Raw genomic sequence first — 22,592 nt, 5'->3', positions numbered from 1 at the left:
TCAGGAAACAAGCAACATCATCAGCACTGTGGGACCTGGGGCTCTGGGTTCTACAAATACAGCATTGTAAACAGCCTTTTTGCTTCATGTGTGGTTCCCATTTATCTCCTGACCGCACACAACATATGTTTACTGTTACTCCTAAGGATGAGATTATTTATTTACCAGACATTTATACTGCACAGTTCAAAAAGACTGGATTAGCAAGAAGCATCCATACTGTGAGGGCTCTAACAGGTCAAAGAGAGACTTATACTCCCATTTGTGTTAAAAAATAATATGAAAAATTTTCAATTTTGGAAACAGCAGTAGGATGATGTGTAGAACAAGCGGATGTGTCTCACCCTGGGTCCAGGGTTCCCATCCTCCCCTCTGGTTCCTGGAGTTCCCATTGGTCCAGGCGGGCCCTGGGACACAAATGTACAGTATGCAATCACATAATGTACTGGGTTTGAAATGTAAACTGGACATTGCCATTACTCCCTGAAGAAAAGCATTTAACCTAAACTATTAAAGCAATATATATATATATTTTTTAGGGGTTCACTGTCAAATATCGGGGGTTAAAGATGATTCTTTTTTTTCTTCTGTTGCTAGGCAACTGCACCCCGGTCCTGGCTAATGATGTAACACAATAGCAAACTTCACATTCACCTGAACGTTTCATTCGTAATTTGTTTGTTACAAACAAGCATCCTTTCACCATGGTAACTGCTGGGAAAATTTTAGCAGCATCCGAAGGCTAATTTGAATGCAATGCTAATGAAGTAGACTGTCATTTTACACTGCAATACTGAGTAATGTGCGAACTGAGTTTGCTGCAGCAATTTCACTACTATAGCAAACATGCTTTGGTAACTAGCTACATAGTTTAGCCAGCTAGTAATCTTGCTAGATAGCTAACATTACTGATATAATGCTAGCTAAATGGACTTGCGATGGCTAGATGGCCAACTAGCTAGCTAACAAGGTAATTAACAGTCTGTTATGCATCTGTGAAGCTAGGTAGCGCAATTTGCCAACTAGCATTACTGAAGTTACATTAATACAGGACAGAACCAACATTAGCTTTATTGATTAATTATAATATGAATGCATAACCATAGTGAAATAGATAAGGTTAATGATATTGACTAACTTGCAACATTTTGTAATGTTACTGCTTTGGCTGGAGAAGTTCTAACGTTAAGTTACTTGCATTGAAAACAGCACCGAAACAGTACTTTGTTTTTCCTCCCCGGTCAATCTGGTAGGAGGGCAACTGGGCCCATGCACCGATTTCTAACAGGCCATTTATGATTTTTATATGGGCCAACAGCATGACCTAGATAAAGAAGTGTACCAAGATGTAAATAATAACATGTAAATGTTTCTTAAGGGACGCATCATCTTCATTTGAGTAACTTTCAAATAAACATGTGGCCTCCTGAGCTTGGTACCCCCAAGTTTCTGTGCAAAGCGGAAAGCTCCCAGCTGAGCTTCACTGGCCTCGCAACATTGCTTGGGGTTTCGCTTTGTCTGGAAAACATCTATCAGAAAACGAGGGAGAGAGGGTGGGTGATAGGGGATCGAAAAATCAAATACACCTACCCGAGACCCTCCAATGCCTGGCTCTCCCTCCACACCATCAGCTCCTGGTTTCCCAGCAGGCCCCTGTAAAAGAGCCGAGAGACAAGGTGCGGTTTTGTCTGTCTGCAACAAGTACTAAGCATGTTGAATGAGTCAGAATATATGGATGGATCGCCGACTGGGTAGAGGAGCACTGTGAAACAGGACTAGGCTCTTAACCCACAGATTGGGTTTCTTTCCCTGGTGTGGCACTTTCTATTGTACTTTCCAGTGAGATATGTAACCTGAATTAGCTCTGTAAATGTACAAATGGAAAATGTGCAAAACACGCTTCAGACAAGAGCATTGGCTAAGCCTATTATGTAATGTCTATGGTAACTCGCATTACATACACCAGTCAACAGGAAAATAAAGAAAATGATTAGGTGGGTTCTACATTATCTGTTTAGATTTTTCTTTTTCCTTCAGTAAGGAACAAATAAAAATAATATGCTGTCAGCATACTATCAACAGTTAAACAAATGAAATAGCAGGGATTGTGCTGGTATGGGAATCCTGTGTGGGTGGCGACAGGAAAGACTGCATGTGCTGGCATAGTGGGACTGAGAGATTTTGATCTTCCTGATGCTTCTCTCTCATCGGAAACTTACAGGTTGTCCAGGGGGACCTCTCCTCCCATCAGCACCCTAACACAAAAGGAAAAAGAGGAAAATTTCACATCCTCGGCCAAATCAGACACATCTCACTGGGGTATTCTCAAACCATGTACACAAATTGTTTTTAGTGTTATGTACTAGAATTTAAAAAACTATCCATTGTGTAATATATAATAATAGTGTACACTTTGGAAGGACAGGAATTTACCATTGTAAAGTAGTATCACTATCACAATTGAATAGTCGAGAGGTAAACTCCTTAGCTAGGATTCAGTGAAATGCTTATAGACCTTTTCCTGAGAACCTGCTGTGCTACTTACTGATATGTGGTTATCTAATAAAGGACACAGAACTCTTACCCTCCTGCCTGGTTCACCAGGGCCACCTTGCTCTCCATTCGATCCTGCTTCTCCCTGAGAAACAGAAGAGCAGCACATTTTCATGTTGCACAACACTTGTGTTCATGTTTTATAACAAGACCAGGTCAAAACCTAGTATATGGCTGGACCGGCCGACCAATGGTGTAACTTCATAACTCCGCCAACCAATGGCGTAACTTCATAACTCGGCCAACCAATGGTGTAACTTCATCACTCAGTGACTCGGTCACAGACATTCGCATTTATAGGCCTGGCCCCGCTGTTGCGGTCCAGCCAAAAAAGCAAAAATGAAGTACAGTATGAACACACTCAGACAGAAGGTGGGACATATTTAAAAGGACATTTCTCAGATTGTTCTTGGACACATTGGACACATTCTGGTCCTTCAGTAATGGCAAACAAGAAATCAGAATGCTTTTCCATGCTTGCGGTGTATTGAAGCTGCTTCTGAGAGAGGGGTGGAATGAAGGAGAGCCATGACCCACTCTGGTGAACAACACAAGCAGTTGAAGCAGTTAACGGTACATTACCACTGGTCCGACATCGCCTGGGTCACCCTTTGGTCCTCTCTTTTTGTTGTCTTCTCCAGTTACACCCTGAAAAGCAAATTTACATATCATTTGGATATAAAGCACATTACACATTGAACGTTATATCAACACATAGGTATTACACAAGTCATGAACAAGACTATTTACTCATTTTCAGGAGTACTAAACGTTCTTAGTCTCCTACACTTACACAAATAGGTGTAAGTAAGCCATCTTTCACCCAGCCCTAGGAATATGCATTCAGCTCAGATATGAAAGACCACATAGACTGAATCACTGAATATACTCACTGGGTCTCCTCTAAGGCCAGTCTCTCCTTGATCTCCAGCCTGGCCTTTAGCACCTTTAGGACCCTAAACACCAAAAGGTATAATAAGGGAGATTCACAGTTTTAGTACCATTACTAAACAATGGGACAGGACATAAAATGCTCCTGTATGTATTTGTGTAAGTGGTGGGGTGGATTTTGTGATTGCATGTGTAGGCTACTCACCCTATTTCCTGGGTTTCCTCTGTCTCCTGGAGGTCCTGCCACTCCACTTGTTCCCTTGGGAATGGAGGAGGAGTAAACAATTACACCCAATCACTCAAACAAATAGAATTTGTTTGGGCAGGGTTGTAAATTAAGATGTGCAATGCATAAACAGTGGCAATGAGTGATGAGCAGGGAAGCTGCACTTTGTTTGCTAAGCCAGCCTCAAAAAGGTATGTGAAAAATAGTTAATATATCATCAGTTTTCCTTATGTAAGGTATTGCTCTGAACCCTACATTTTTAGGCATATTTTACAATTTAAGGTGGCTTAATAATTCAATGTGATGGACTGGCCAAAAAAATTCCTTACCTCCTCCCCATTGATTCCATCCAGACCGATTTCTCCAAATTCTCCCTGTCATAAAATAAGTAAAAGTTAAAAGACTGCAGAAACACGGAAAGTGAAAAAAATGTATAGGTGAATGAATCACGCGGCAGTGTTACCTTTTCTCCGGAGTATCCCCGAGAGCCCTGCATGAAAGAAAGCATCAGCATTAGTACTGCATCCCGGCACAGACACAGTTTCTATGGGGACGGTGTGATCAAAAGGGGATCAAGGTCCTGTTTTGGACCCTACTTTGAGGGAACTCACCTTGACGCCCCTCTGTCCTGGACAGCCCTGGAATCCCTGGGTTCCATTCACACCTGGGGGACCTCTCTCACCCTGTCAGAGAAAAAATACATATATATCATTTTTTACTATGTACAATCCATTATTTCTGCATAAATGCAAATATGATGGAACAGGCCAGGGAACAGACAAGGTAGATTAGTGTGGTTTATATAGATTGCTAGCTTTTGGAGGTGACAAATATGAAAAAATATGTTGGAGGTGACAAATATAAAAAAATATGTTTTTTTCTTGCACGTTATTTCAACACTGCCAGCTGTTATGGATAAACCTGTCCAGCTGGACTTGGACTAGGACCCTACAAAGGAGGATGAAGTGTAGGAGATGAAAGGACATGCTGTGGTAAGGCATGGCAGAATGAACATAAAACATAAGAGGGGAGATTCACTCTGCCAGAAGGATTCACAGTCAAAGCAGCAGAAAGAGGCTTGTGAAGCGAGCTTCACAAAGTAAAGAGGCGGGATGAATGAATAGAGGAGGAGGTTAAAGTTCAGCTGCAGAACTGTGAGTTTGTTCAGCAAGGAAGCTAGTGAGTGAGGAATCATTGTAATGACACCATGAGATTACCAAAGGAGGAACTTGGGTTTTGCGTAATTTAAACGACTAAGTCAAGGAGGGGGGTGGGGGGGCATTCTCTCACGAGGTTCCACAGAGCCAGGGGCCGAATAGGCAGGATGTAATCAGAGGGCAGAGATTTGAACATTCATTCAGGTGCTACTTACAGGGCCGCCTTCATCTCCAGGATGTCCTCTGTAGCCCTCCCCTCCAGGTCCACCCTGGCAGGAAAGGAAAGCTCAATTAACAAAAATTACCATTTACTGAACCTTGCTTATATTTTCCAAAAAGACTTAATGTAGAATTTTACAATGGTCATTCTGGAACAAATCTAACCACATAAACAGAGAAACAAATTGACAGACAGGCAGACAGACAAGCAAACAAACAAAAGAACAGTAGTAACCTTAGGTCCAGAAGCTCCAACAGCTCCTCGATCCCCCCTCTGTCCAGTGCACTTGCATGGCACCGAGCAGCATTCTCTTTCTGCAATGTTGTCCTAATAATGATTAAAAAAACAAAGTCAATTGGGACCCCAGCAGGCATTGTGGAAGTTTTCTGGCTGTTGAGTTTTGCTACACACGAACTTTATACTTCTGTTCAGGATCCACAGAAGCAAACAATTACGCACAGTGCAGTATGAAAGGGGAGGCTGAGTGGAGTGATCGTATGCAGAATTTATATGGGTGTCTGTATGACCGTCTGAGAGCAGTGTGTGCTGAGCCTTTTGCCTGTATATGGGTGGGCATATTAGTCCTTGGGTGTAGTAAACTGGTGTGTGTGTGTGTGTGTGTGCGCACAGGTGTGTGTGTGCATGTGTGTGTGTCTGTGTGTGTGTGTAGTATGCTTTTGTGTGTAGTACTGCTCACCAGTTCCTCCATAAGCTCGTAGTCCAGGTCCAGCAGGTTGACACGCAGAGGTTTGGTATAGCGGAAGCCCCGGCCGAACTCCAGCAGCACAGCATCTTCAAACCGGGGAACTCTCTCCAGGCCAACCAGGATGAAACTGTTCACACCTGCCAGCATGAATCACCCACGGTTTACAGGGACTGGCTGTGAATCATTGAGACTCTTGGAAAATGACTGCCTATTCTGGAGAGGGAAATGAAGCTGAACCTCACAAAAACTTGCATCTTACTTTAAGGGGTGATGGAACACAAAATCAAAAAAGGGACCTCTATCAACAAGACCCTGGGCTGGCACCTCCAGCACATTTTAAGATCTCTTACGATATTTATTTTCCTTTGAAAACAACCCAAATTTGTTATAGTTCAATTTTTTAACAGTGATTATTTTATACGGTATTCTACAGTATATGCATTTTGAATTAAAACCTTATGTTGAAACAAATGTGCAATGCAACACTGTAAAAATATGTATGTGTTTTGTAGGTGTGTATTACATGGCCTGGTTACATTTAAGTGTCCAAGATAACATAAAATTGTCCATCCTGGGATTAATTACGTATAACCAAAACTAACCAAACATAAAGCTTATGAATGGGGATTCAGTTCAATGTGCAAATGCCAGGAAATGACATGAATCCTTTTTCACCTGAAACACGGAGAGCCTCAATACGCTCCTTCATCTGCGCAAACTGTCCATCCAGACCATCTGTCAGGTGTATCACAACCTAAACATTTGTTATGAGAAAAAAACAAAAAACAACTGACAACACCATTTTACTGTCACAACTAGCTTCATTATTCTTTAATGTTATATATCTTAATCATGAAATAAACATAAATGCCAAAAGTAACCAATAAAAAAAGTGATAGCACATGCAGACGCACTCTAACAACATCTGTGGCTCTGTTGCGGAATCTGGCGGTGTAGGCATCAATGGTCTTGGCATTGAGGACGTAAGGGCCGCGGGTGCGGAGGGCTTTGAAGGAGTCAAAAAGCTGGGCGTGGTCTCCTGTGAAGTCCAATTGGACGGGTTCGGAGGCGGAGTCCATGGCCAGGATGCCGACCTGCACAGAGGGAGCCTGTCCAGATGTGCAGCTGATGGCTTGCATCTGCATAATCCTCTGGAGGATGGCACCCATTTTGGATTCCAGAGACCTTTGGGCACTAAAGATGTTCTGTGCTGACACGTCAAAACCCACCAGCACCTCAACCTTGCAGACTGATGAGACAGAGCAAACCACAATAAATATATAGACATATATAAAAATTTATTTAATAAAATAATAAATTTCATAATATCTGTCTTTGAACATTAATGCAGCACTCACATGTGTAAAATACATTCAGAAAGACTGCAGCATTTCAGCATGTTTTGTAGAAATGCATTTCAACCAATCTCACTTAGCAGTTTGTTAGTCAAAACCTAATGGTGCTTGTGTATTAGAAGTGCTATGCACACATTCTATGCCATGCCTAGTACAACTAACACATGTCATTATTATTTGTCAAACACAGGTTTCCCACCTCCTGTCTTTAAAATTGGGAGGAACGGTTTTCAAAACATTTTAATTTGCCCAAAATCAGGAATTCCTTCTTTAGTCTATAACTTAACAGAGATACTGGGTTTTGTGAGATACATCTGAAGAAAAAACAACTATAAGAAAATAAGAGCAGACATTGTTTAGAGACAACATTGGTGCAACCCTCTAGTAGATAATGTTGGTTTAGTGGTAATGCTACAATAATTCAGATGCATTGTGGATCCAATGATCAGTCAGAGACATAACTTTTCCCCTGTGCCACTAAGATAAGGGAAGAGAAGAATCTGCCCTATTTCCTTACCCCTTGTGGGCTCTTGCTCCGCTGTGCAGTGTTTCTGGCCCTTCACGTCATCGTCCAGAGTCTGCAAGATCTGTTCGTTAAGTTCAGAGAGCTCCTGGAAAGTTCTGGCTCTGTGCACAGTGGTTGCCTCACTCCCCAGGCTGGAAAGCTCGTCCTCAATGTCGCCCACCCCGACGGCGTAGATCCGAACACCAGCCTTTTGGAGACCCAGGGCAGCCGACTTCCCGTCGTCATTAGACTTCCCGCCCTTAATGAGCATCAGGATCTGGGGCACGCCCTCATCTTTCCTGCTTCCCTTCTCCTTGGTGAAATGAGTCCCCTGAACGTACTTAATGGCGGCACCGGTGTTGAGCCTCTGACCTCCTCTGTACTCCGTCCTGGTGATGGCATCAACGATGTCATTCTTGTTCTTGTAGGTGTTAAGGTAAAACACGTCAGTCACGTCTGCAGCATAATGAGCCAGGCCAATCTGCAGGTTGTCTCTCTCCGTGAAAAATAGGTCAACAAGGTTCATGATGAACTCCATAACTTCTTTGAAATTGTCTCTGCCAAGGTTTATTGAACCGTCCACCAAAAATACAATGTCGGCTACTTTAGGGGATAAACCTTAAAAGAAGATAAAGGGGAGAATATTAGACCTGGGAGAACTTATATATTTATATGCTATCTCTTGGCCTTCATAAGAATTACATCTTATTTTCCTGTTAAGCAGATAATTATCAGTGAAGTACCCTAACTCCATTATTGCCTTATGCATCAGGTTTTAACCAGTTCTGATACTGGGTACAGCAGTAATTTAATTAGCAAACATGTAATTAAATACTACTACTACTACAACAATAATACTAATAGCTTGAACCCTCCAAGGTATATTTACGAAGGATAAAAATGCATATCTTTTTTTCCACAGCAATAAATAAATCATGACTGACTTCTAAAAATTTGTCACATATGAACTTACCTGTGTCATCAAAATCTGTGGGTTCAATGTCACCTGTAGGTCCCTTGCTACTAAGCCTGGCAACGAACCTCTCCTGAATACCGGCCAGCCCTGGGAAACTGGGAATCTGAAGTACATCCGCTGGGGAGGTGGCAATCTGAGACAGCTGCCTGGAGTCAGCCGCACCGGCACCAACTCCTATGCAATTAACCTGCCTTTCCTTGAGCAGCGGGCCATAAGGCGAGACGTCTGATGGGGACCGACCCCCGGTGAGCACCACCAAGTGCTGGGAGGCCTCAGATGGCCTGACACCCGCCGATTGCTTGAGCTCGTTTTGTAACACGTAATCGATGGCTTCGGCCAGGTTGGCAGACCGCCCACCCATGAGGCGGAGCCTCTTCACCGCCGCCAGAACGTCAGGCTTCTTGTCAAAGGAGTTGAGAGAGAACTGCGTCTGCTGGCTGTCGCTGTACTGAACAACGCCCACGCGGACCTGGTCAGAACTAATATCCAGTTGCTGGAGCACTTTCAGTATGAAGTCCCGGATGTGGGCAATACCACTGGAGCCCACACTGTCTGATCCGTCAATGAGGAAAACAATGTCCTTTTTTCCAAGCGAGATATTACCTAGCATGAACAAAAAAATAAATGTTAAGAGAGAAAGAGGAAAATTCCCAAAATGTATTTTCCCAAAATGTTATCATTAATAAATTAAAATGTCTTAACTTTGACCAAAAATTGTACATAAATATTCAAATTACACTTCTGACAATAGTATTATTTTGCCAAAAATCATTTTTTATATCTCCAGAAATGTGTAAAATATATCATACCCACGTCCACTGGAGTACGAATGGAAATTATATCTGTTGTTGTCAAGGTTTTCACTGGTGCTAGCAGGCGTTGCTCAATATTGGGGAGTTCTTGAAAATCTGTAACTGTGAAGGCGTATTCAGGTTTCAAAGATATGAGCCGCAGCTCATCAGCGTTGGCATTCCTGCTTCCAATGGCAAGAGGAGCAATCGGGCTTAACTTCAGCTGATTGGCTGGACCCGAGACGTCGTCTGAGGACTTGCCCCCGGTGACCAGTACGAGGAACTGCGGGACCCCCTCTTCGATCCTGCTGCCAGCTGACCTCTGGTAGATGTTTTTGGACACCCAGTCCAAAGCTCGGCCTGTGTTCAGTCTGTTTCCTCCCTTGTTCCTTATCTTCCGCACTGCTCCTCGCAATTCCTCCGGAGTGGAATGTTCATTGAGGAGGAACTCCACCTTGGGTTCTTCACTGTATTGGACCACAGAGACCCTCACCTTGTCCAGGCCTACATCCAGCTTGTCTACAACCCTCCCGATCATATCCCGGATGTTTGGGAATTCACTACGCACTGTAGTGGATCCATCAATAAGGAAGACCACATCCCTCTTGTCTCCAGGCTGTGAAACTGCATTACAAACAGATAGTTTTGTTTCCATACATTTTGTGAATTTCAATCATGCAGGATTTTTAAAATTATTATTATAATTTTTTTAATTTATTGTTATAAAGAGTACTAAAGTCTCATCCACTTTAAACAATATCCTAGTCTTTGATCCACAGCCACACTGTTAATGTTACTAATAGTAATAATAATTTAGTTATAACAAAAAAGCCACATTAAAATTCAAATTAATGGAGATGATCACATAAAAACAATTATAAAAATAACCTTCAACAGAAATGGCAGATTTTGTTCAGGTAATTTCTACAGCAATGTGTAAACAGCATTCCCCCAATAACATGTATCCGTCAAGTCAACGCAATTTAAATATGTTGAAGGCATGCATAACTGAAAGAAATCGGTTACCGAGCTTGTGAAAAAATCAGACAATCCTTGGTGTGAAAGATATAAAAGAAAATCACAGATATCACTCACCTGTTGGGTAATGGGGTTGCAAAATCCTAATTTCTTCATCTGACAGTTCTGTCAGAGTGGAGATGAGTCCGTCCTGAATGGTAAATAGGCCAGGGAAATTATCAATAGTGTAAGCGTATTGTGGAACATAGGAAACCATTTGAAGCTCCTGGGAACCTACATCTCTGGTTCCAATACTGAATGGCACCACCCCTGACTGTTTTAATTTTGTGGCTGGACCTGTAACATCATCTGAAGATCTGCCCCCTGAGACTGCAATCACAAACTGTGGGACGCCGTCTGGTCTTCTGCCTCCACGTGTGGGGACTAATACATCCCGGCTGACAAACTCTATAGCCCTCCCCAAATTACGCTGCCTACCCCCTCTGTGTCTCAGGCCTTTTATGGCATTTAAGACGCCTTCCTTGGTCGTATGGGAGTTCAGGTAGATATCCCCACTTGCAGCATCACTGTACTGCACCACACCAATCCGGATTTTGTTCTCTCCAACGTTGAGATTTTCCACGACCCTGCGGATGAATTCCTGGATGGCTGTGAATTGCTGCCTGGTGGCATCGGAACCATCAACCAGAAAGACGACATCCTTCTTTGGACCCTGGCTGTCACCTACAGGAAACAAAACCAAAATAATCTGTGTTACTAATGACCCTGCAATCAGAGAAAACTACAAGCCAAGTAAACATTCTGGACAATTTCTGGGACTTAATGACATTTTCAAACATGGTATTTGTGTTCATTTTTAATAAGTGCACTTTTTGATCAATCTGAATCTGAATCAGATATATATAGCAAACACCACATATTGCATTTATGAACAATTTAGGAACTGTGTATCAAAACAATTATTAGCAAAAATAAATCATCTTCTGCATTATCCTCAAAGGGAAACATTATTTTAATTCAAAATTTCAATATTAACTTTAAAACCTTCAAACCCAGACAGAGCTTTAACACACAGCAGTCAAGTAATCGCAAACTTCAAAGCATTTCTTGAAGGTAATACTTGAAAAAAAGATCAGAATTCTGAATGCAATTCCACCCATGGAATACATTTTGTGAACACTTCACATTAAATGAAAAAAAATCCAGAAGTTTAAAAGTAACATGAAATTGACAGTAAGTCTTCCCTTAAGAGCATTAAGAAAATGTAAGGAAATGTACACAACCAGCTCACAGCCATTTCACCGTGGTGGAAAGGCCACTACTCATGAATGATCCCAAGAGAATAATAAAGTTTAATGTACTGACTGTGGCTGGCAGCCCCACATGGTGACACAAAATTGCCTCTCATGTCTAGAGATGGTAGACCTTCATTTGGCTGGGATGACAGTGACTCATCATACACCACTGACTCCTGCTGGGTGATTAGGCACCTGCAAGTTTGTCTGTTCTGCACACGACTCAGGTCTGTGCATGCCTGACTTCTGAACTGCGGTGTAATGAGAGGCAGCAACTGCCATCACAAGCTTCAGAGGAGTGCTTGTCTGTGCCCCCACAGATTGACAACGGTTGTTGCAGCATGATCATGATTGGGCATTGCAAATTGGGAATAAAAAGGGGAAAAGGCATTTAAAAGAATAATATTAAGAATTTATGGCTGATGACATCAATGGCGGCAAACTTAAGAGTGAAATCTGTCAAGTTGTTCAGAATCAGTGTTTCTAGTTCCATTTGCAATGCCCACGACCCCATAGGTTTTCGGTGCTGCAGATGGTTGATCAACATCATCACTGGATGTTTCACCAGTAAGTAATATGAGAATTTGAGGTACACCCACATAGCATCAACCTCCAGAGGATACAGCATTAGAATATCCATCAACATACTGGAGGGCTGCCCTAGTGTAACAGGACCTTCCTCTTTTGTGTCTGAGAGTTTGTATTTTATTAATGACACTGACTTTTTATGTATTTAGGTAGAAGCGAACAGCCGGAACCCTACTGTACTGCTGCTAGCCTCTCGCTGTTTTCTACCAATTTGGGGTTCTCCACCACCCTGTGAATGAAGTCGTGCATGGCAGGGAATCCATCCTGACTGCCATCAGAACTGTCAAATAGAACCACGATGGGCTATACTTTCCTAAATTAATGTCATACGGCGTGGCAGAGGCGAGTAGCGTACAGCGCCAAGTGCTGCACAGCACATCTGGATAATGAGCGGGATTATACTGAATATATTATAAGTGGGTGAGGTGCATCTAAATTCATTAATAGCCAATAAAATGACCTCTTTTCATTCCCTTTTAGAGACGTGCACATTGCACAGGATGTACTGCCAATTTCCATAGTCTAAAACTGCAATGGAAGATGACGTTGAGGATGCAACAGAAGTTTCAAAGGTTATGAAGTCATCCATCAATCTAAGTTTGGGAAACAATGCAGTCTTAAACTTGGTAAGATATTACAAGATTCTAAAATGAAATCCTGAACAGGAAATATAAAGAAGAAATATCCACCAAAAATTCCTGTACATCACCCATCAGACACTTTCAGCAGTGATGACAAGTTTGTTGTTGCAGATTTAATAGGTCAGAAAATCACTAAAAGAAAATGCTGAAGTGGAAGTGAAGGAAAGTCTCAAAAGCTCTTCAGGATCTGCATTTCTTGACCCAAAAGTCAATAATAATAATAATAATAATAATAATAATAATAATAATTGATAGATAGATACTGGAAATACTGGAGATAATAAAAAAACCTTCAAAAATAATATTGCAACAGCACAAAAGGTGCTAACCTGACTTCTAGAGACAAAACTGCATGAATATATTTCAGGCTGCATGTGTTTCAATGTCATCTTAAGATGAGGACTTACATTTGTAAATAAATAATATTTACGAACATAATCACAAAGAATAGAAAAGTGTATGTGTTTTTATATTTTCTGACTGATAAAACACTACATAAATGACGATTGTCTTAGAAATTTTTAGGAAAAAAGACTTCAGTAATTATACAAAAATAAACTATGCAAGTATCATTATAGCAAGAAATTAACAAAATATAAGGAAGGAAAACAAAGGGGCACAAACAATGAATTGAATATATAAAAAGAACATAGATATAGAACAAAATCAAAGATTTCACTGGATGCATAGAAAAGTAATAAAAATAACTGAAAGAAATGTAAGTGTTGGGTAGGGGATCAATAGAAATGTTGAGTAAAAAATAATGAATAATTATGAATTGATCTGAAAGCAAAAAATACAAGCTGTAATTGCACAAAAAAATGACCATTAAATCCTATAAAAAAGTGAAAACAAAATGATACATTATCAAGGAATACATTTGCTAAAAGTCAAATGAAATTGAAAAAAATATTTCAAATATGAATATAGCAGCATACAAACATTCCAAAGCTGCAAATGTACGTTAGTACAAAAAGAAAAGAAGTCCAGCTTACCATGAACTGTAGGTTTTTCTGATGCAAAAGAAAGCATGGATTTCCCAATTCTAGAGAGAAAAACTTCATGGATACTTGGAAGATTTTTGAATTCAGAAACAGAAAAAGAATAGCTAGGATCATAAGAAATAAGTTCAAGATGGTCAGAGCCTCTTGTCCCAATTGTAAAGGTCAAAACTCCAAGCTCTTTCAGTGCAGACGCTGGCGAATCGACATTATCGTAGGACCTTCCGCCACTCAGCAAAATCAGTAGCTGAGGAACACCTTCCAGGCGTCTGCTCCCAGCAGATGCGGTAAAGACATTGTCCTTAACAAACTGGAGAGCTGCCCCAGTGTTGAGGGGCCTTCCTCCTTTGTGTCTGAGGTTTCTTATGCTATCGGTGACATCGCCCTTTGTTGAGTGTGTGTTCAGATAGAAATGAGCCTCTGGATCTCTGCTGTACTGGACCACAGAAACTCTGTCTTTGTTCTCCTCCACATTCAGTTTCTCCACTACCCTTTGAACAAAGTCTCGCATTGCTGGGAATCCATTTCTAGTGCCATCAGAGCCATCCAATAGGAACACAACATCCTTTCTGGCCTCGTCACCGACTAAGAAAAATTAAGTTGAAGACAAATGTCGTCAATATAAAACATAAGGATAACTACATGCTATTGCATGCTCAGTATTTTCTCAGAAACCAGAGAGCACTGATGAATCCTGTACTCTTTGAAATTGACAAGTTAACGGTGCTCAAAAAAAACCAATATCACTCAATATCGAATGCCATTACCATGCTAAAATATTTTACATCTGGGGGAAAAAATGTTAAAATCTAAATTTCATGAATTAAATCATATTTGAAAACAATGGCAATTAATCAATTAATGAAATTAAATAATTACAGTATGGCACTTGAAAGAACTGACATACCTATAACGGTAGGAGCTTCAGTTGTCATACGGATCACTACCGTGTCCACGGAAGTAAGAAGCTGCTCTTGGACACTGGGAAGGTCAGTGAATTCTGACACTGAAAGAGCATGACTAGGATCATGGGATATCTTCTGCAACTCTCTACTGTCAGAGCCTCTTGTCCCAATTGCAAAGGTCAAAACTCCAAGCTCATTCAGTGCAGACGCTGGCGAATCGACATTATCGTAGGACCTTCCGCCACTCAGCAAAATCAGTAGCTGAGGAACACCTTCCAGGCGTCTGCTCCCAGCAGATGCGGTAAAGACATTGTCCTTAACAAACTGGAGAGCTGCCCCAGTGTTGAGGGGCCTTCCTCCTTTGTGTCTGAGGTTTCTTATGCTATCGGTGACATCGCCCTTTGTTGAGTGTGTGTTCAGATAGAAATGAGCCTCTGGATCTCTGCTGTACTGGACCACAGAAACTCTGTCTTTGTTCTCCTCCACATTCAGTTTCTCCACTACCCTTTGAACAAAGTCTCGCATTGCTGGGAATCCGTTTCTAGTGGCATCAGAGCCATCCAATAGGAACACAACATCCTTTCTGGCCTCGTCACCGACTAAGAAAAATTAAGTTGAAGACAAATGTCGTCAATATAAAACATAAGGATAACTACATGCTATTGCATGCTCAGTATTTTCTCAGAAACCAGAGAGCACTGATGAATCCTGTACTCTTTGAAATCGACAAGTTAACGGTGCTCAAAAAAAACCAATATCCCTCAATATCGAATGCCATTACCATGCTAAAATATTTTACATCTGGGGGAAAAAATGTTAAAATCTAATTTCATGAATTCAATCATATTTGAAAACAATGGCAATTAATCAATTAATTAAATTAAATAATTACAGTATGGCACTTGAAAGAACTGACATACCTATAACGGTAGGAGCTTCAGTTGTCATACGGATCACTACCGTGTCCACAGGAAGTAAGAAGCTGCTCTTGGACACTGGGAAGGTCAGTGAATTCTGACACTGAAAGAGCATGACTAGGATCATGGGATATCTTCTGCAACTCTCTACTGTCAGAGCCTCTTGTCCCAATTGCAAAGGTCAAAACTCCAAGCTCATTCAGTGCAGACGCTGGCGAATCGACATTATCGTAGGACCTTCCGCCACTCAGCAAAATCAGTAGCTGAGGAACACCTTCCAGGCGTCTGCTCCCAGCAGATGCGGTAAACACATTGTCCTTAACAAACTGGAGAGCTGCCCCAGTGTTGAGGGGCCTTCCTCCTTTGTGTCTGAGGTTTCTTATGCTATCGGTGACATCGCCCTTTGTTGAGTGTGTGTTCAGATAGAAATGAGCCTCTGGATCTCTGCTGTACTGGACCACAGAAACTCTGTCTTTGTTCTGCCTCCACATTCAGTTTCTCCACTACCCTTTGAACAAAGTCTCGCATTGCTGGGAATCCATTTCTAGTGCCATCAGAGCCATCCAATAGGAACACAACATCCTTTCTGGCCTCGTCACCGACTAAGAAAAATTCAAGTTGAAGACAAATGTCGTCAATATAAAACATAAGGATAACTACATGCTATTGCATGCTCAGTATTTTCTCAGAAACCAGAGAGCACTGATGAATCCTGTACTCTTTGAAATCGACAAGTTAACGGTGCTCAAAAAAAACCAATATCCCTCAATATCGAATGCCATTACCATGCTAAAATATTTGACATATGGGGGAAAAAATGTTAAAATCTAAATTTCATGAATTCAATCATATTTGAAAACAATGGCAATTAATCAATTAATGAAATTAAATAATTACAGTATGGCACTTGAAAGAACTGACATACCTATAACGGTAGGAGCTTCAGTTGTCATACGGATCACTACCGTGTCAACGGAAGTAAGAAGCTGCTCTTGGACACTGGGAAGGTCAGTGAATTCTGACACTGAAAGAGCATGACTAGGATCATGGGATATCTTCTGCAACTCTCTACTGTCAGAGCCTCTTGTCCCAATTGCAAAGGTCAAAACTCCAAGCTCTTTCAGTGCAGACGCTGGCGAATCGACATTATCGTAGGACCTTCCGCCACTCAGCAAAATCAGTAGCTGAGGAACACCTTCCAGGCGTCTGCTCCCAGCAGATGCGGTAAAGACATTGTCCTTAACAAACTGGAGAGCTGCCCCAGTGTTGAGGGGCCTTCCTCCTTTGTGTCTGAGGTTTCTTATGCTATTGGTGACATCGCCCTTTGTTGAGTGTGTGTTCAGATAGAAATGAGCCTCTGGATCTCTGCTGTACTGGACCACAGAAACTCTGTCTTTGTTCTGCCTCCACATTCAGTTTCTCCACTACCCTTTGAACAAAGTCTCGCATTGCTGGGAATCCATTTCTCGTGCCATCAGAGCCATCCAATAGGAACACAACATCCTTTCTGGCCTCGTCACCGACTAAGAAAAATTAAGTTGAAGACAAATGTCGTCAATATAAAACATAAGGATAACTACATGCTATTGCATGCTCAGTATTTTCTCAGAAACCAGAGAGCACTGATGAATCCTGTACTCTTTGAAATCAACAAGTTAACGGTGCTCAAAAAAAAACCAAAATCACTCAATATCGAATGCCATTACCATGCTAAAATATTTGACATATGGGGGAAAAAATGATAAAATCTAAATTTCATGAATTAAATCATATTTGAAAACAATGGCAATTAATCAATTAATGAAATTAAATAATTACAGTATGGCACTTGAAAGAACTGACATACCTATAACGGTAGGAACTTCAGTTGTCATACGGATCACTACCGTGTCAACGGAAGTAAGAAGCTGCTCTTGGACACTGGGAAGGTCAGTGAATTCTGACACTGAAAGAGCATGACTAGGATCATGGGATATCTTCTGCAACTCTCTACTGTCAGAGCCTCTTGTCCCAATTGCAAAGGTCAAAACTCCAAGCTCTTTCAGTGCAGACGCTGGCGAATCGACATTATCGTAGGACCTTCCGCCACTCAGCAAAATCAGTAGCTGAGGAACACCTTCCAGGCGTCTGCTCCCAGCAGATGCGGTAAAGACATTGTCCTTAACAAACTGGAGAGCTGCCCCAGTGTTGAGGGGCCTTCCTCCTTTGTGTCTGAGGTTTCTTATGCTATTGGTGACATCGCCCTTTGTTGAGTGTGTGTTCAGATAGAAATGAGCCTCTGGATCTCTGCTGTACTGGACCACAGAAACTCTGTCTTTGTTCTCCTCCACATTCAGTTTCTCCACTACCCTTTGAACAAAGTCTCGCATTGCTGGGAATCCATTTCTAGTGCCATCAGAGCCATCCAATAGGAACACAACATCCTTTCTGGCCTCGTCACCGACTAAGAAAAATTAAGTTGAAGACAAATGTCGTCAATATAAAACATAAGGATAACTACATGCTATTGCATGCTCAGTATTTTCTCAGAAACCAGAGAGCACTGATGAATCCTGTACTCTTTGAAATCGACAAGTTAACGGTGCTCAAAAAAAAAACAATATCACTCAATATCGATTGCCATTACCATGCTAAAATATTTTACATCTGGGGGAAAAAATGTTAAAATCTAATTTCATGAATTCAATCATATTTGAAAACAATGGCAATTAATCAATTAATTAAATTAAATAATTACAGTATGGCACTTGAAAGAACTGACATACCTATAACGGTAGGAACTTCAGTTGTCATACGGATCACTACCGTGTCAACGGAAGTAAGAAGCTGCTCTTGGACACTGGGAAGGTCAGTGAATTCTGACACTGAAAGAGCATGACTAGGATCATGGGATATCTTCTGCAACTCTCTACTGTCAGAGCCTCTTGTCCCAATTGCAAAGGTCAAAACTCCAAGCTCTTTCAGTGCAGACGCTGGCGAATCGACATTATCGTAGGACCTTCCGCCACTCAGCAAAATCAGTAGCTGAGGAACACCTTCCAGGCGTCTGCTCCCAGCAGATGCGGTAAAGACATTGTCCTTAACAAACTGGAGAGCTGCCCCAGTGTTGAGGGGCCTTCCTCCTTTGTGTCTGAGGTTTCTTATGCTATTGGTGACATCGCCCTTTGTTGAGTGTGTGTTCAGATAGAAATGAGCCTCTGGATCTCTGCTGTACTGGACCACAGAAACTCTGTCTTTGTTCTCCTCCACATTCAGTTTCTCCACTACCCTTTGAACAAAGTCTCGCATTGCTGGGAATCCATTTCTAGTGCCATCAGAGCCATCCAATAGGAACACAACATCCTTTCTGGCCTCGTCACCGACTAAGAAAAATTAAGTTGAAGACAAATGTCGTCAATATAAAACATAAGGATAACTACATGCTATTGCATGCTCAGTATTTTCTCAGAAACCAGAGAGCACTGATGAATCCTGTACTCTTTGAAATCGACAAGTTAACGGTGCTCAAAAAAAAAACAATATCACTCAATATCGATTGCCATTACCATGCTAAAATATTTTACATCTGGGGGAAAAAATGTTAAAATCTAATTTCATGAATTCAATCATATTTGAAAACAATGGCAATTAATCAATTAATTAAATTAAATAATTACAGTATGGCACTTGAAAGAACTGACATACCTATAACGGTAGGAGCTTCAGTTGTCATACGGATCACTACCGTGTCCACAGAAGTAAGAAGCTGCTCTTGGACACTGGGAAGGTCAGTGAATTCTGACACTGAAAGAGCATGACTAGGATCATGGGATATCTTCTGCAACTCTCTACTGTCAGAGCCTCTTGTCCCAATTGCAAAGGTCAAAACTCCAAGCTCTTTCAGTGCAGACGCTGGCAAATCGACATTATCGTAGGACCTTCTGCCACTCAGCAAAATCAGTAGCTGAGGAACACCTTCCAGGCGTCTGCTCCCAGCAGATGCGGTAAACACATTGTCCTTAACAAACTGGAGAGCTGCCCCAGTGTTGAGGGGCCTTCCTCCTTTGTGTCTGAGGTTTCTTATGCTATCGGTGACATCGCCCTTTGTTGAGTGTGTGTTCAGATAGAAATGAGCCTCTGGATCTCTGCTGTACTGGACCACAGAAACTCTGTCTTTGTTCTGCTCCACATTCAGTTTCTCCACTACCCTTTGAACAAAGTCTCGCATTGCTGGGAATCCATTTCTAGTGCCATCAGAGCCATCCAATAGGAACACAACATCCTTTCTGGCCTTGTCACCGACTAAGAAAAATCAAGTTGAAGACAAATGTCGTCAATATAAAACACAAGGATAACTACATGCTATTGCATGCTCAGTATTTTCTCAGAAACCAGAGAGCACTGATGAATCCTGTACTCTTTGAAATCAACAAGTTAACGGTGCTCAAAAAAAAACCAAAATCACTCAATATCGAATGCCATTACCATGCTAAAATATTTGACATCTGGGGGAAAAAATGTTAAAATCTAAATTTCATGAATTAAATCATATTTGAAAACAATGGCAATTAATCAATTAATGAAATTAAATAATTACAGTATGGCACTTGAAAGAACTGACATACCTATAACGGTAGGAGCTTCAGTTGTCATACGGATCACTACCGTGTCAACGGAAGTAAGAAGCTGCTCTTGGACACTGGGAAGGTCAGTGAATTCTGACACTGAAAGAGCATGACTAGGATCATGGCATATCTTCTGCAACTCTCTACTGTCAGAGCCTCTTGTCCCAATTGCAAAGGTCAAAACTCCAAGCTCTTTCAGTGCAGACGCTGGCGAATCGACATTATCGTAGGACCTTCCGCCACTCAGCAAAATCAGTAGCTGAGGAACACCTTCCAGGCGTCTGCTCCCAGCAGATGCGGTAAAGACATTGTCCTTAACAAACTGGAGAGCTGCCCCAGTGTTGAGGGGCCTTCCTCCTTTGTGTCTGAGGTTTCTTATGCTATTGGTGACATCGCCCTTTGTTGAGTGTGTGTTCAGATAGAAATGAGCCTCTGGATCTCTGCTGTACTGGACCACAGAAACTCTGTCTTTGTTCTCCTCCACATTCAGTTTCTCCACTACCCTTTGAACAAAGTCTCGCATTGCTGGGAATCCATTTCTAGTGCCATCAGAGCCATCCAATAGGAACACAACATCCTTTCTGGCCTCGTCACCGACTAAGAAAAATTAAGTTGAAGACAAATGTCGTCAATATAAAACATAAGGATAACTACATGCTATTGCATGCTCAGTATTTTCTCAGAAACCAGAGAGCACTGATGAATCCTGTACTCTTTGAAATCAACAAGTTAACGGTGCTCAAAAAAAAACCAAAATCACTCAATATCGAATGCCATTACCATGCTAAAATATTTGACATCTGGGGGAAAAAATGTTAAAATATAAATTTCATGAATTAAATCATATTTGAAAACAATGGCAATTAATCAATTAATGAAATTAAATAATTACAGTATGGCACTTGAAAGAACTGACATACCTATAACGGTAGGAGCTTCAGTTGTCATACGGATCACTACCGTGTCAACGGAAGTAAGAAGCTGCTCTTGGACACTGGGAAGGTCAGTGAATTCTGACACTGAAAGAGCATGACTAGGATCATGGGATATCTTCTGCAACTCTCTACTGTCAGAGCCTCTTGTCCCAATTGCAAAGGTCAAAACTCCAAGCTCTTTCAGTGCAGACGCTGGCAAATCGACATTATCGTAGGACCTTCCGCCACTCAGCAAAATCAGTAGCTGAGGAACACCTTCCAGGCGTCTGCTCCCAGCAGATGCGGTAAAGACATTGTCCTTAACAAACTGGAGAGCTGCCCCAGTGTTGAGGGGCCTTCCTCCTTTGTGTCTGAGGTTTCTTATGCTATTGGTGACATCGCCCTTTGTTGAGTGTGTGTTCAGATAGAAATGAGCCTCTGGATCTCTGCTGTACTGGACCACAGAAACTCTGTCTTTGTTCTCCTCCACATTCAGTTTCTCCACTACCCTTTGAACAAAGTCTCGCATTGCTGGGAATCCATTTCTAGTGCCATCAGAGCCATCCAATAGGAACACAACATCCTTTCTGGCCTCGTCACCGACTAAGAAAAATTAAGTTGAAGACAAATGTCGTCAATATAAAACATAAGGATAACTACATGCTATTGCATGCTCAGTATTTTCTCAGAAACCAGAGAGCACTGATGAATCCTGTACTCTTTGAAATCAACAAGTTAACGGTGCTCAAAAAAAAACCAAAATCACTCAATATCGAATGCCATTACCATGCTAAAATATTTGACATCTGGGGGAAAAAATGTTAAAATATAATTTCATGAATTAAATCATATTTGAAAACAATGGCAATTAATCAATTAATGAAATTAAATAATTACAGTATGGCACTTGAAAGAACTGACATACCTATAACGGTAGGAGCTTCAGTTGTCATACGGATCACTACCGTGTCAACGGAAGTAAGAAGCTGCTCTTGGACACTGGGAAGGTCAGTGAATTCTGACACTGAAAGAGCATGACTAGGATCATGGGATATCTTCTGCAACTCTCTACTGTCAGAGCCTCTTGTCCCAATTGCAAAGGTCAAAACTCCAAGCTCTTTCAGTGCAGACGCTGGCAAATCGACATTATCGTAGGACCTTCCGCCACTCAGCAAAATCAGTAGCTGAGGAACACCTTCCAGGCGTCTGCTCCCAGCAGATGCGGTAAAGACATTGTCCTTAACAAACTGGAGAGCTGCCCCAGTGTTGAGGGGCCTTCCTCCTTTGTGTCTGAGGTTTCTTATGCTATCGGTGACATCGCCCTTTGTTGAGTGTGTGTTCAGATAGAAATGAGCCTCTGGATCTCTGC

At 41.6% G+C, this 22,592-nt stretch overlaps 1 protein-coding gene across 5 annotated transcripts in view; it reads right to left on the bottom strand.

Annotated features, from left to right (window-relative positions):
* LOC118213909 (collagen alpha-3(VI) chain-like) overlaps positions 1–22,592 on the bottom strand; it is a 119,515-nt gene that overhangs the window by 17,202 nt on the left and 79,721 nt on the right. For 4 of the 5 annotated variants that reach the window (XM_035393138.1, XM_035393139.1, XM_035393140.1 and 1 more), the window contains 19 exons: positions 10,476–11,081; positions 9,399–10,004; positions 8,587–9,192; positions 7,626–8,231; positions 6,668–7,002; positions 6,429–6,507; positions 5,745–5,890; positions 5,282–5,374; positions 5,043–5,096; positions 4,282–4,353; positions 4,134–4,160; positions 4,000–4,044; positions 3,650–3,703; positions 3,447–3,509; positions 3,136–3,201; positions 2,585–2,638; positions 2,220–2,255; positions 1,591–1,653; positions 345–407 (listed from right to left, as the gene is read on the bottom strand). In XM_035393138.1, coding sequence (XP_035249029.1) covers positions 345–407; positions 1,591–1,653; positions 2,220–2,255; positions 2,585–2,638; positions 3,136–3,201; positions 3,447–3,509; positions 3,650–3,703; positions 4,000–4,044; positions 4,134–4,160; positions 4,282–4,353; positions 5,043–5,096; positions 5,282–5,374; positions 5,745–5,890; positions 6,429–6,507; positions 6,668–7,002; positions 7,626–8,231; positions 8,587–9,192; positions 9,399–10,004; positions 10,476–11,081 — 3,674 coding nt within the window. Of the gene's footprint in view, positions 1–344; positions 408–1,590; positions 1,654–2,219; positions 2,256–2,584; positions 2,639–3,135; positions 3,202–3,446; positions 3,510–3,649; positions 3,704–3,999; positions 4,045–4,133; positions 4,161–4,281; positions 4,354–5,042; positions 5,097–5,281; positions 5,375–5,744; positions 5,891–6,428; positions 6,508–6,667; positions 7,003–7,625; positions 8,232–8,586; positions 9,193–9,398; positions 10,005–10,475; positions 11,082–13,877; positions 14,469–14,790; positions 15,388–15,708; positions 16,022–22,592 lie in introns of those variants that run through there. The other variant, XM_035393142.1, reaches the window with a different exon arrangement.

The sequence above is a fragment of the Anguilla anguilla genome, chromosome 15 (genome assembly GCF_013347855.1).
Source record: "Anguilla anguilla isolate fAngAng1 chromosome 15, fAngAng1.pri, whole genome shotgun sequence".
Lineage (NCBI taxonomy): Eukaryota > Metazoa > Chordata > Actinopteri > Anguilliformes > Anguillidae > Anguilla > Anguilla anguilla.
The sequence above is the reverse complement of the archived record's forward strand: the minus strand, read 5'-3'. Positions and strand labels throughout refer to the sequence as shown.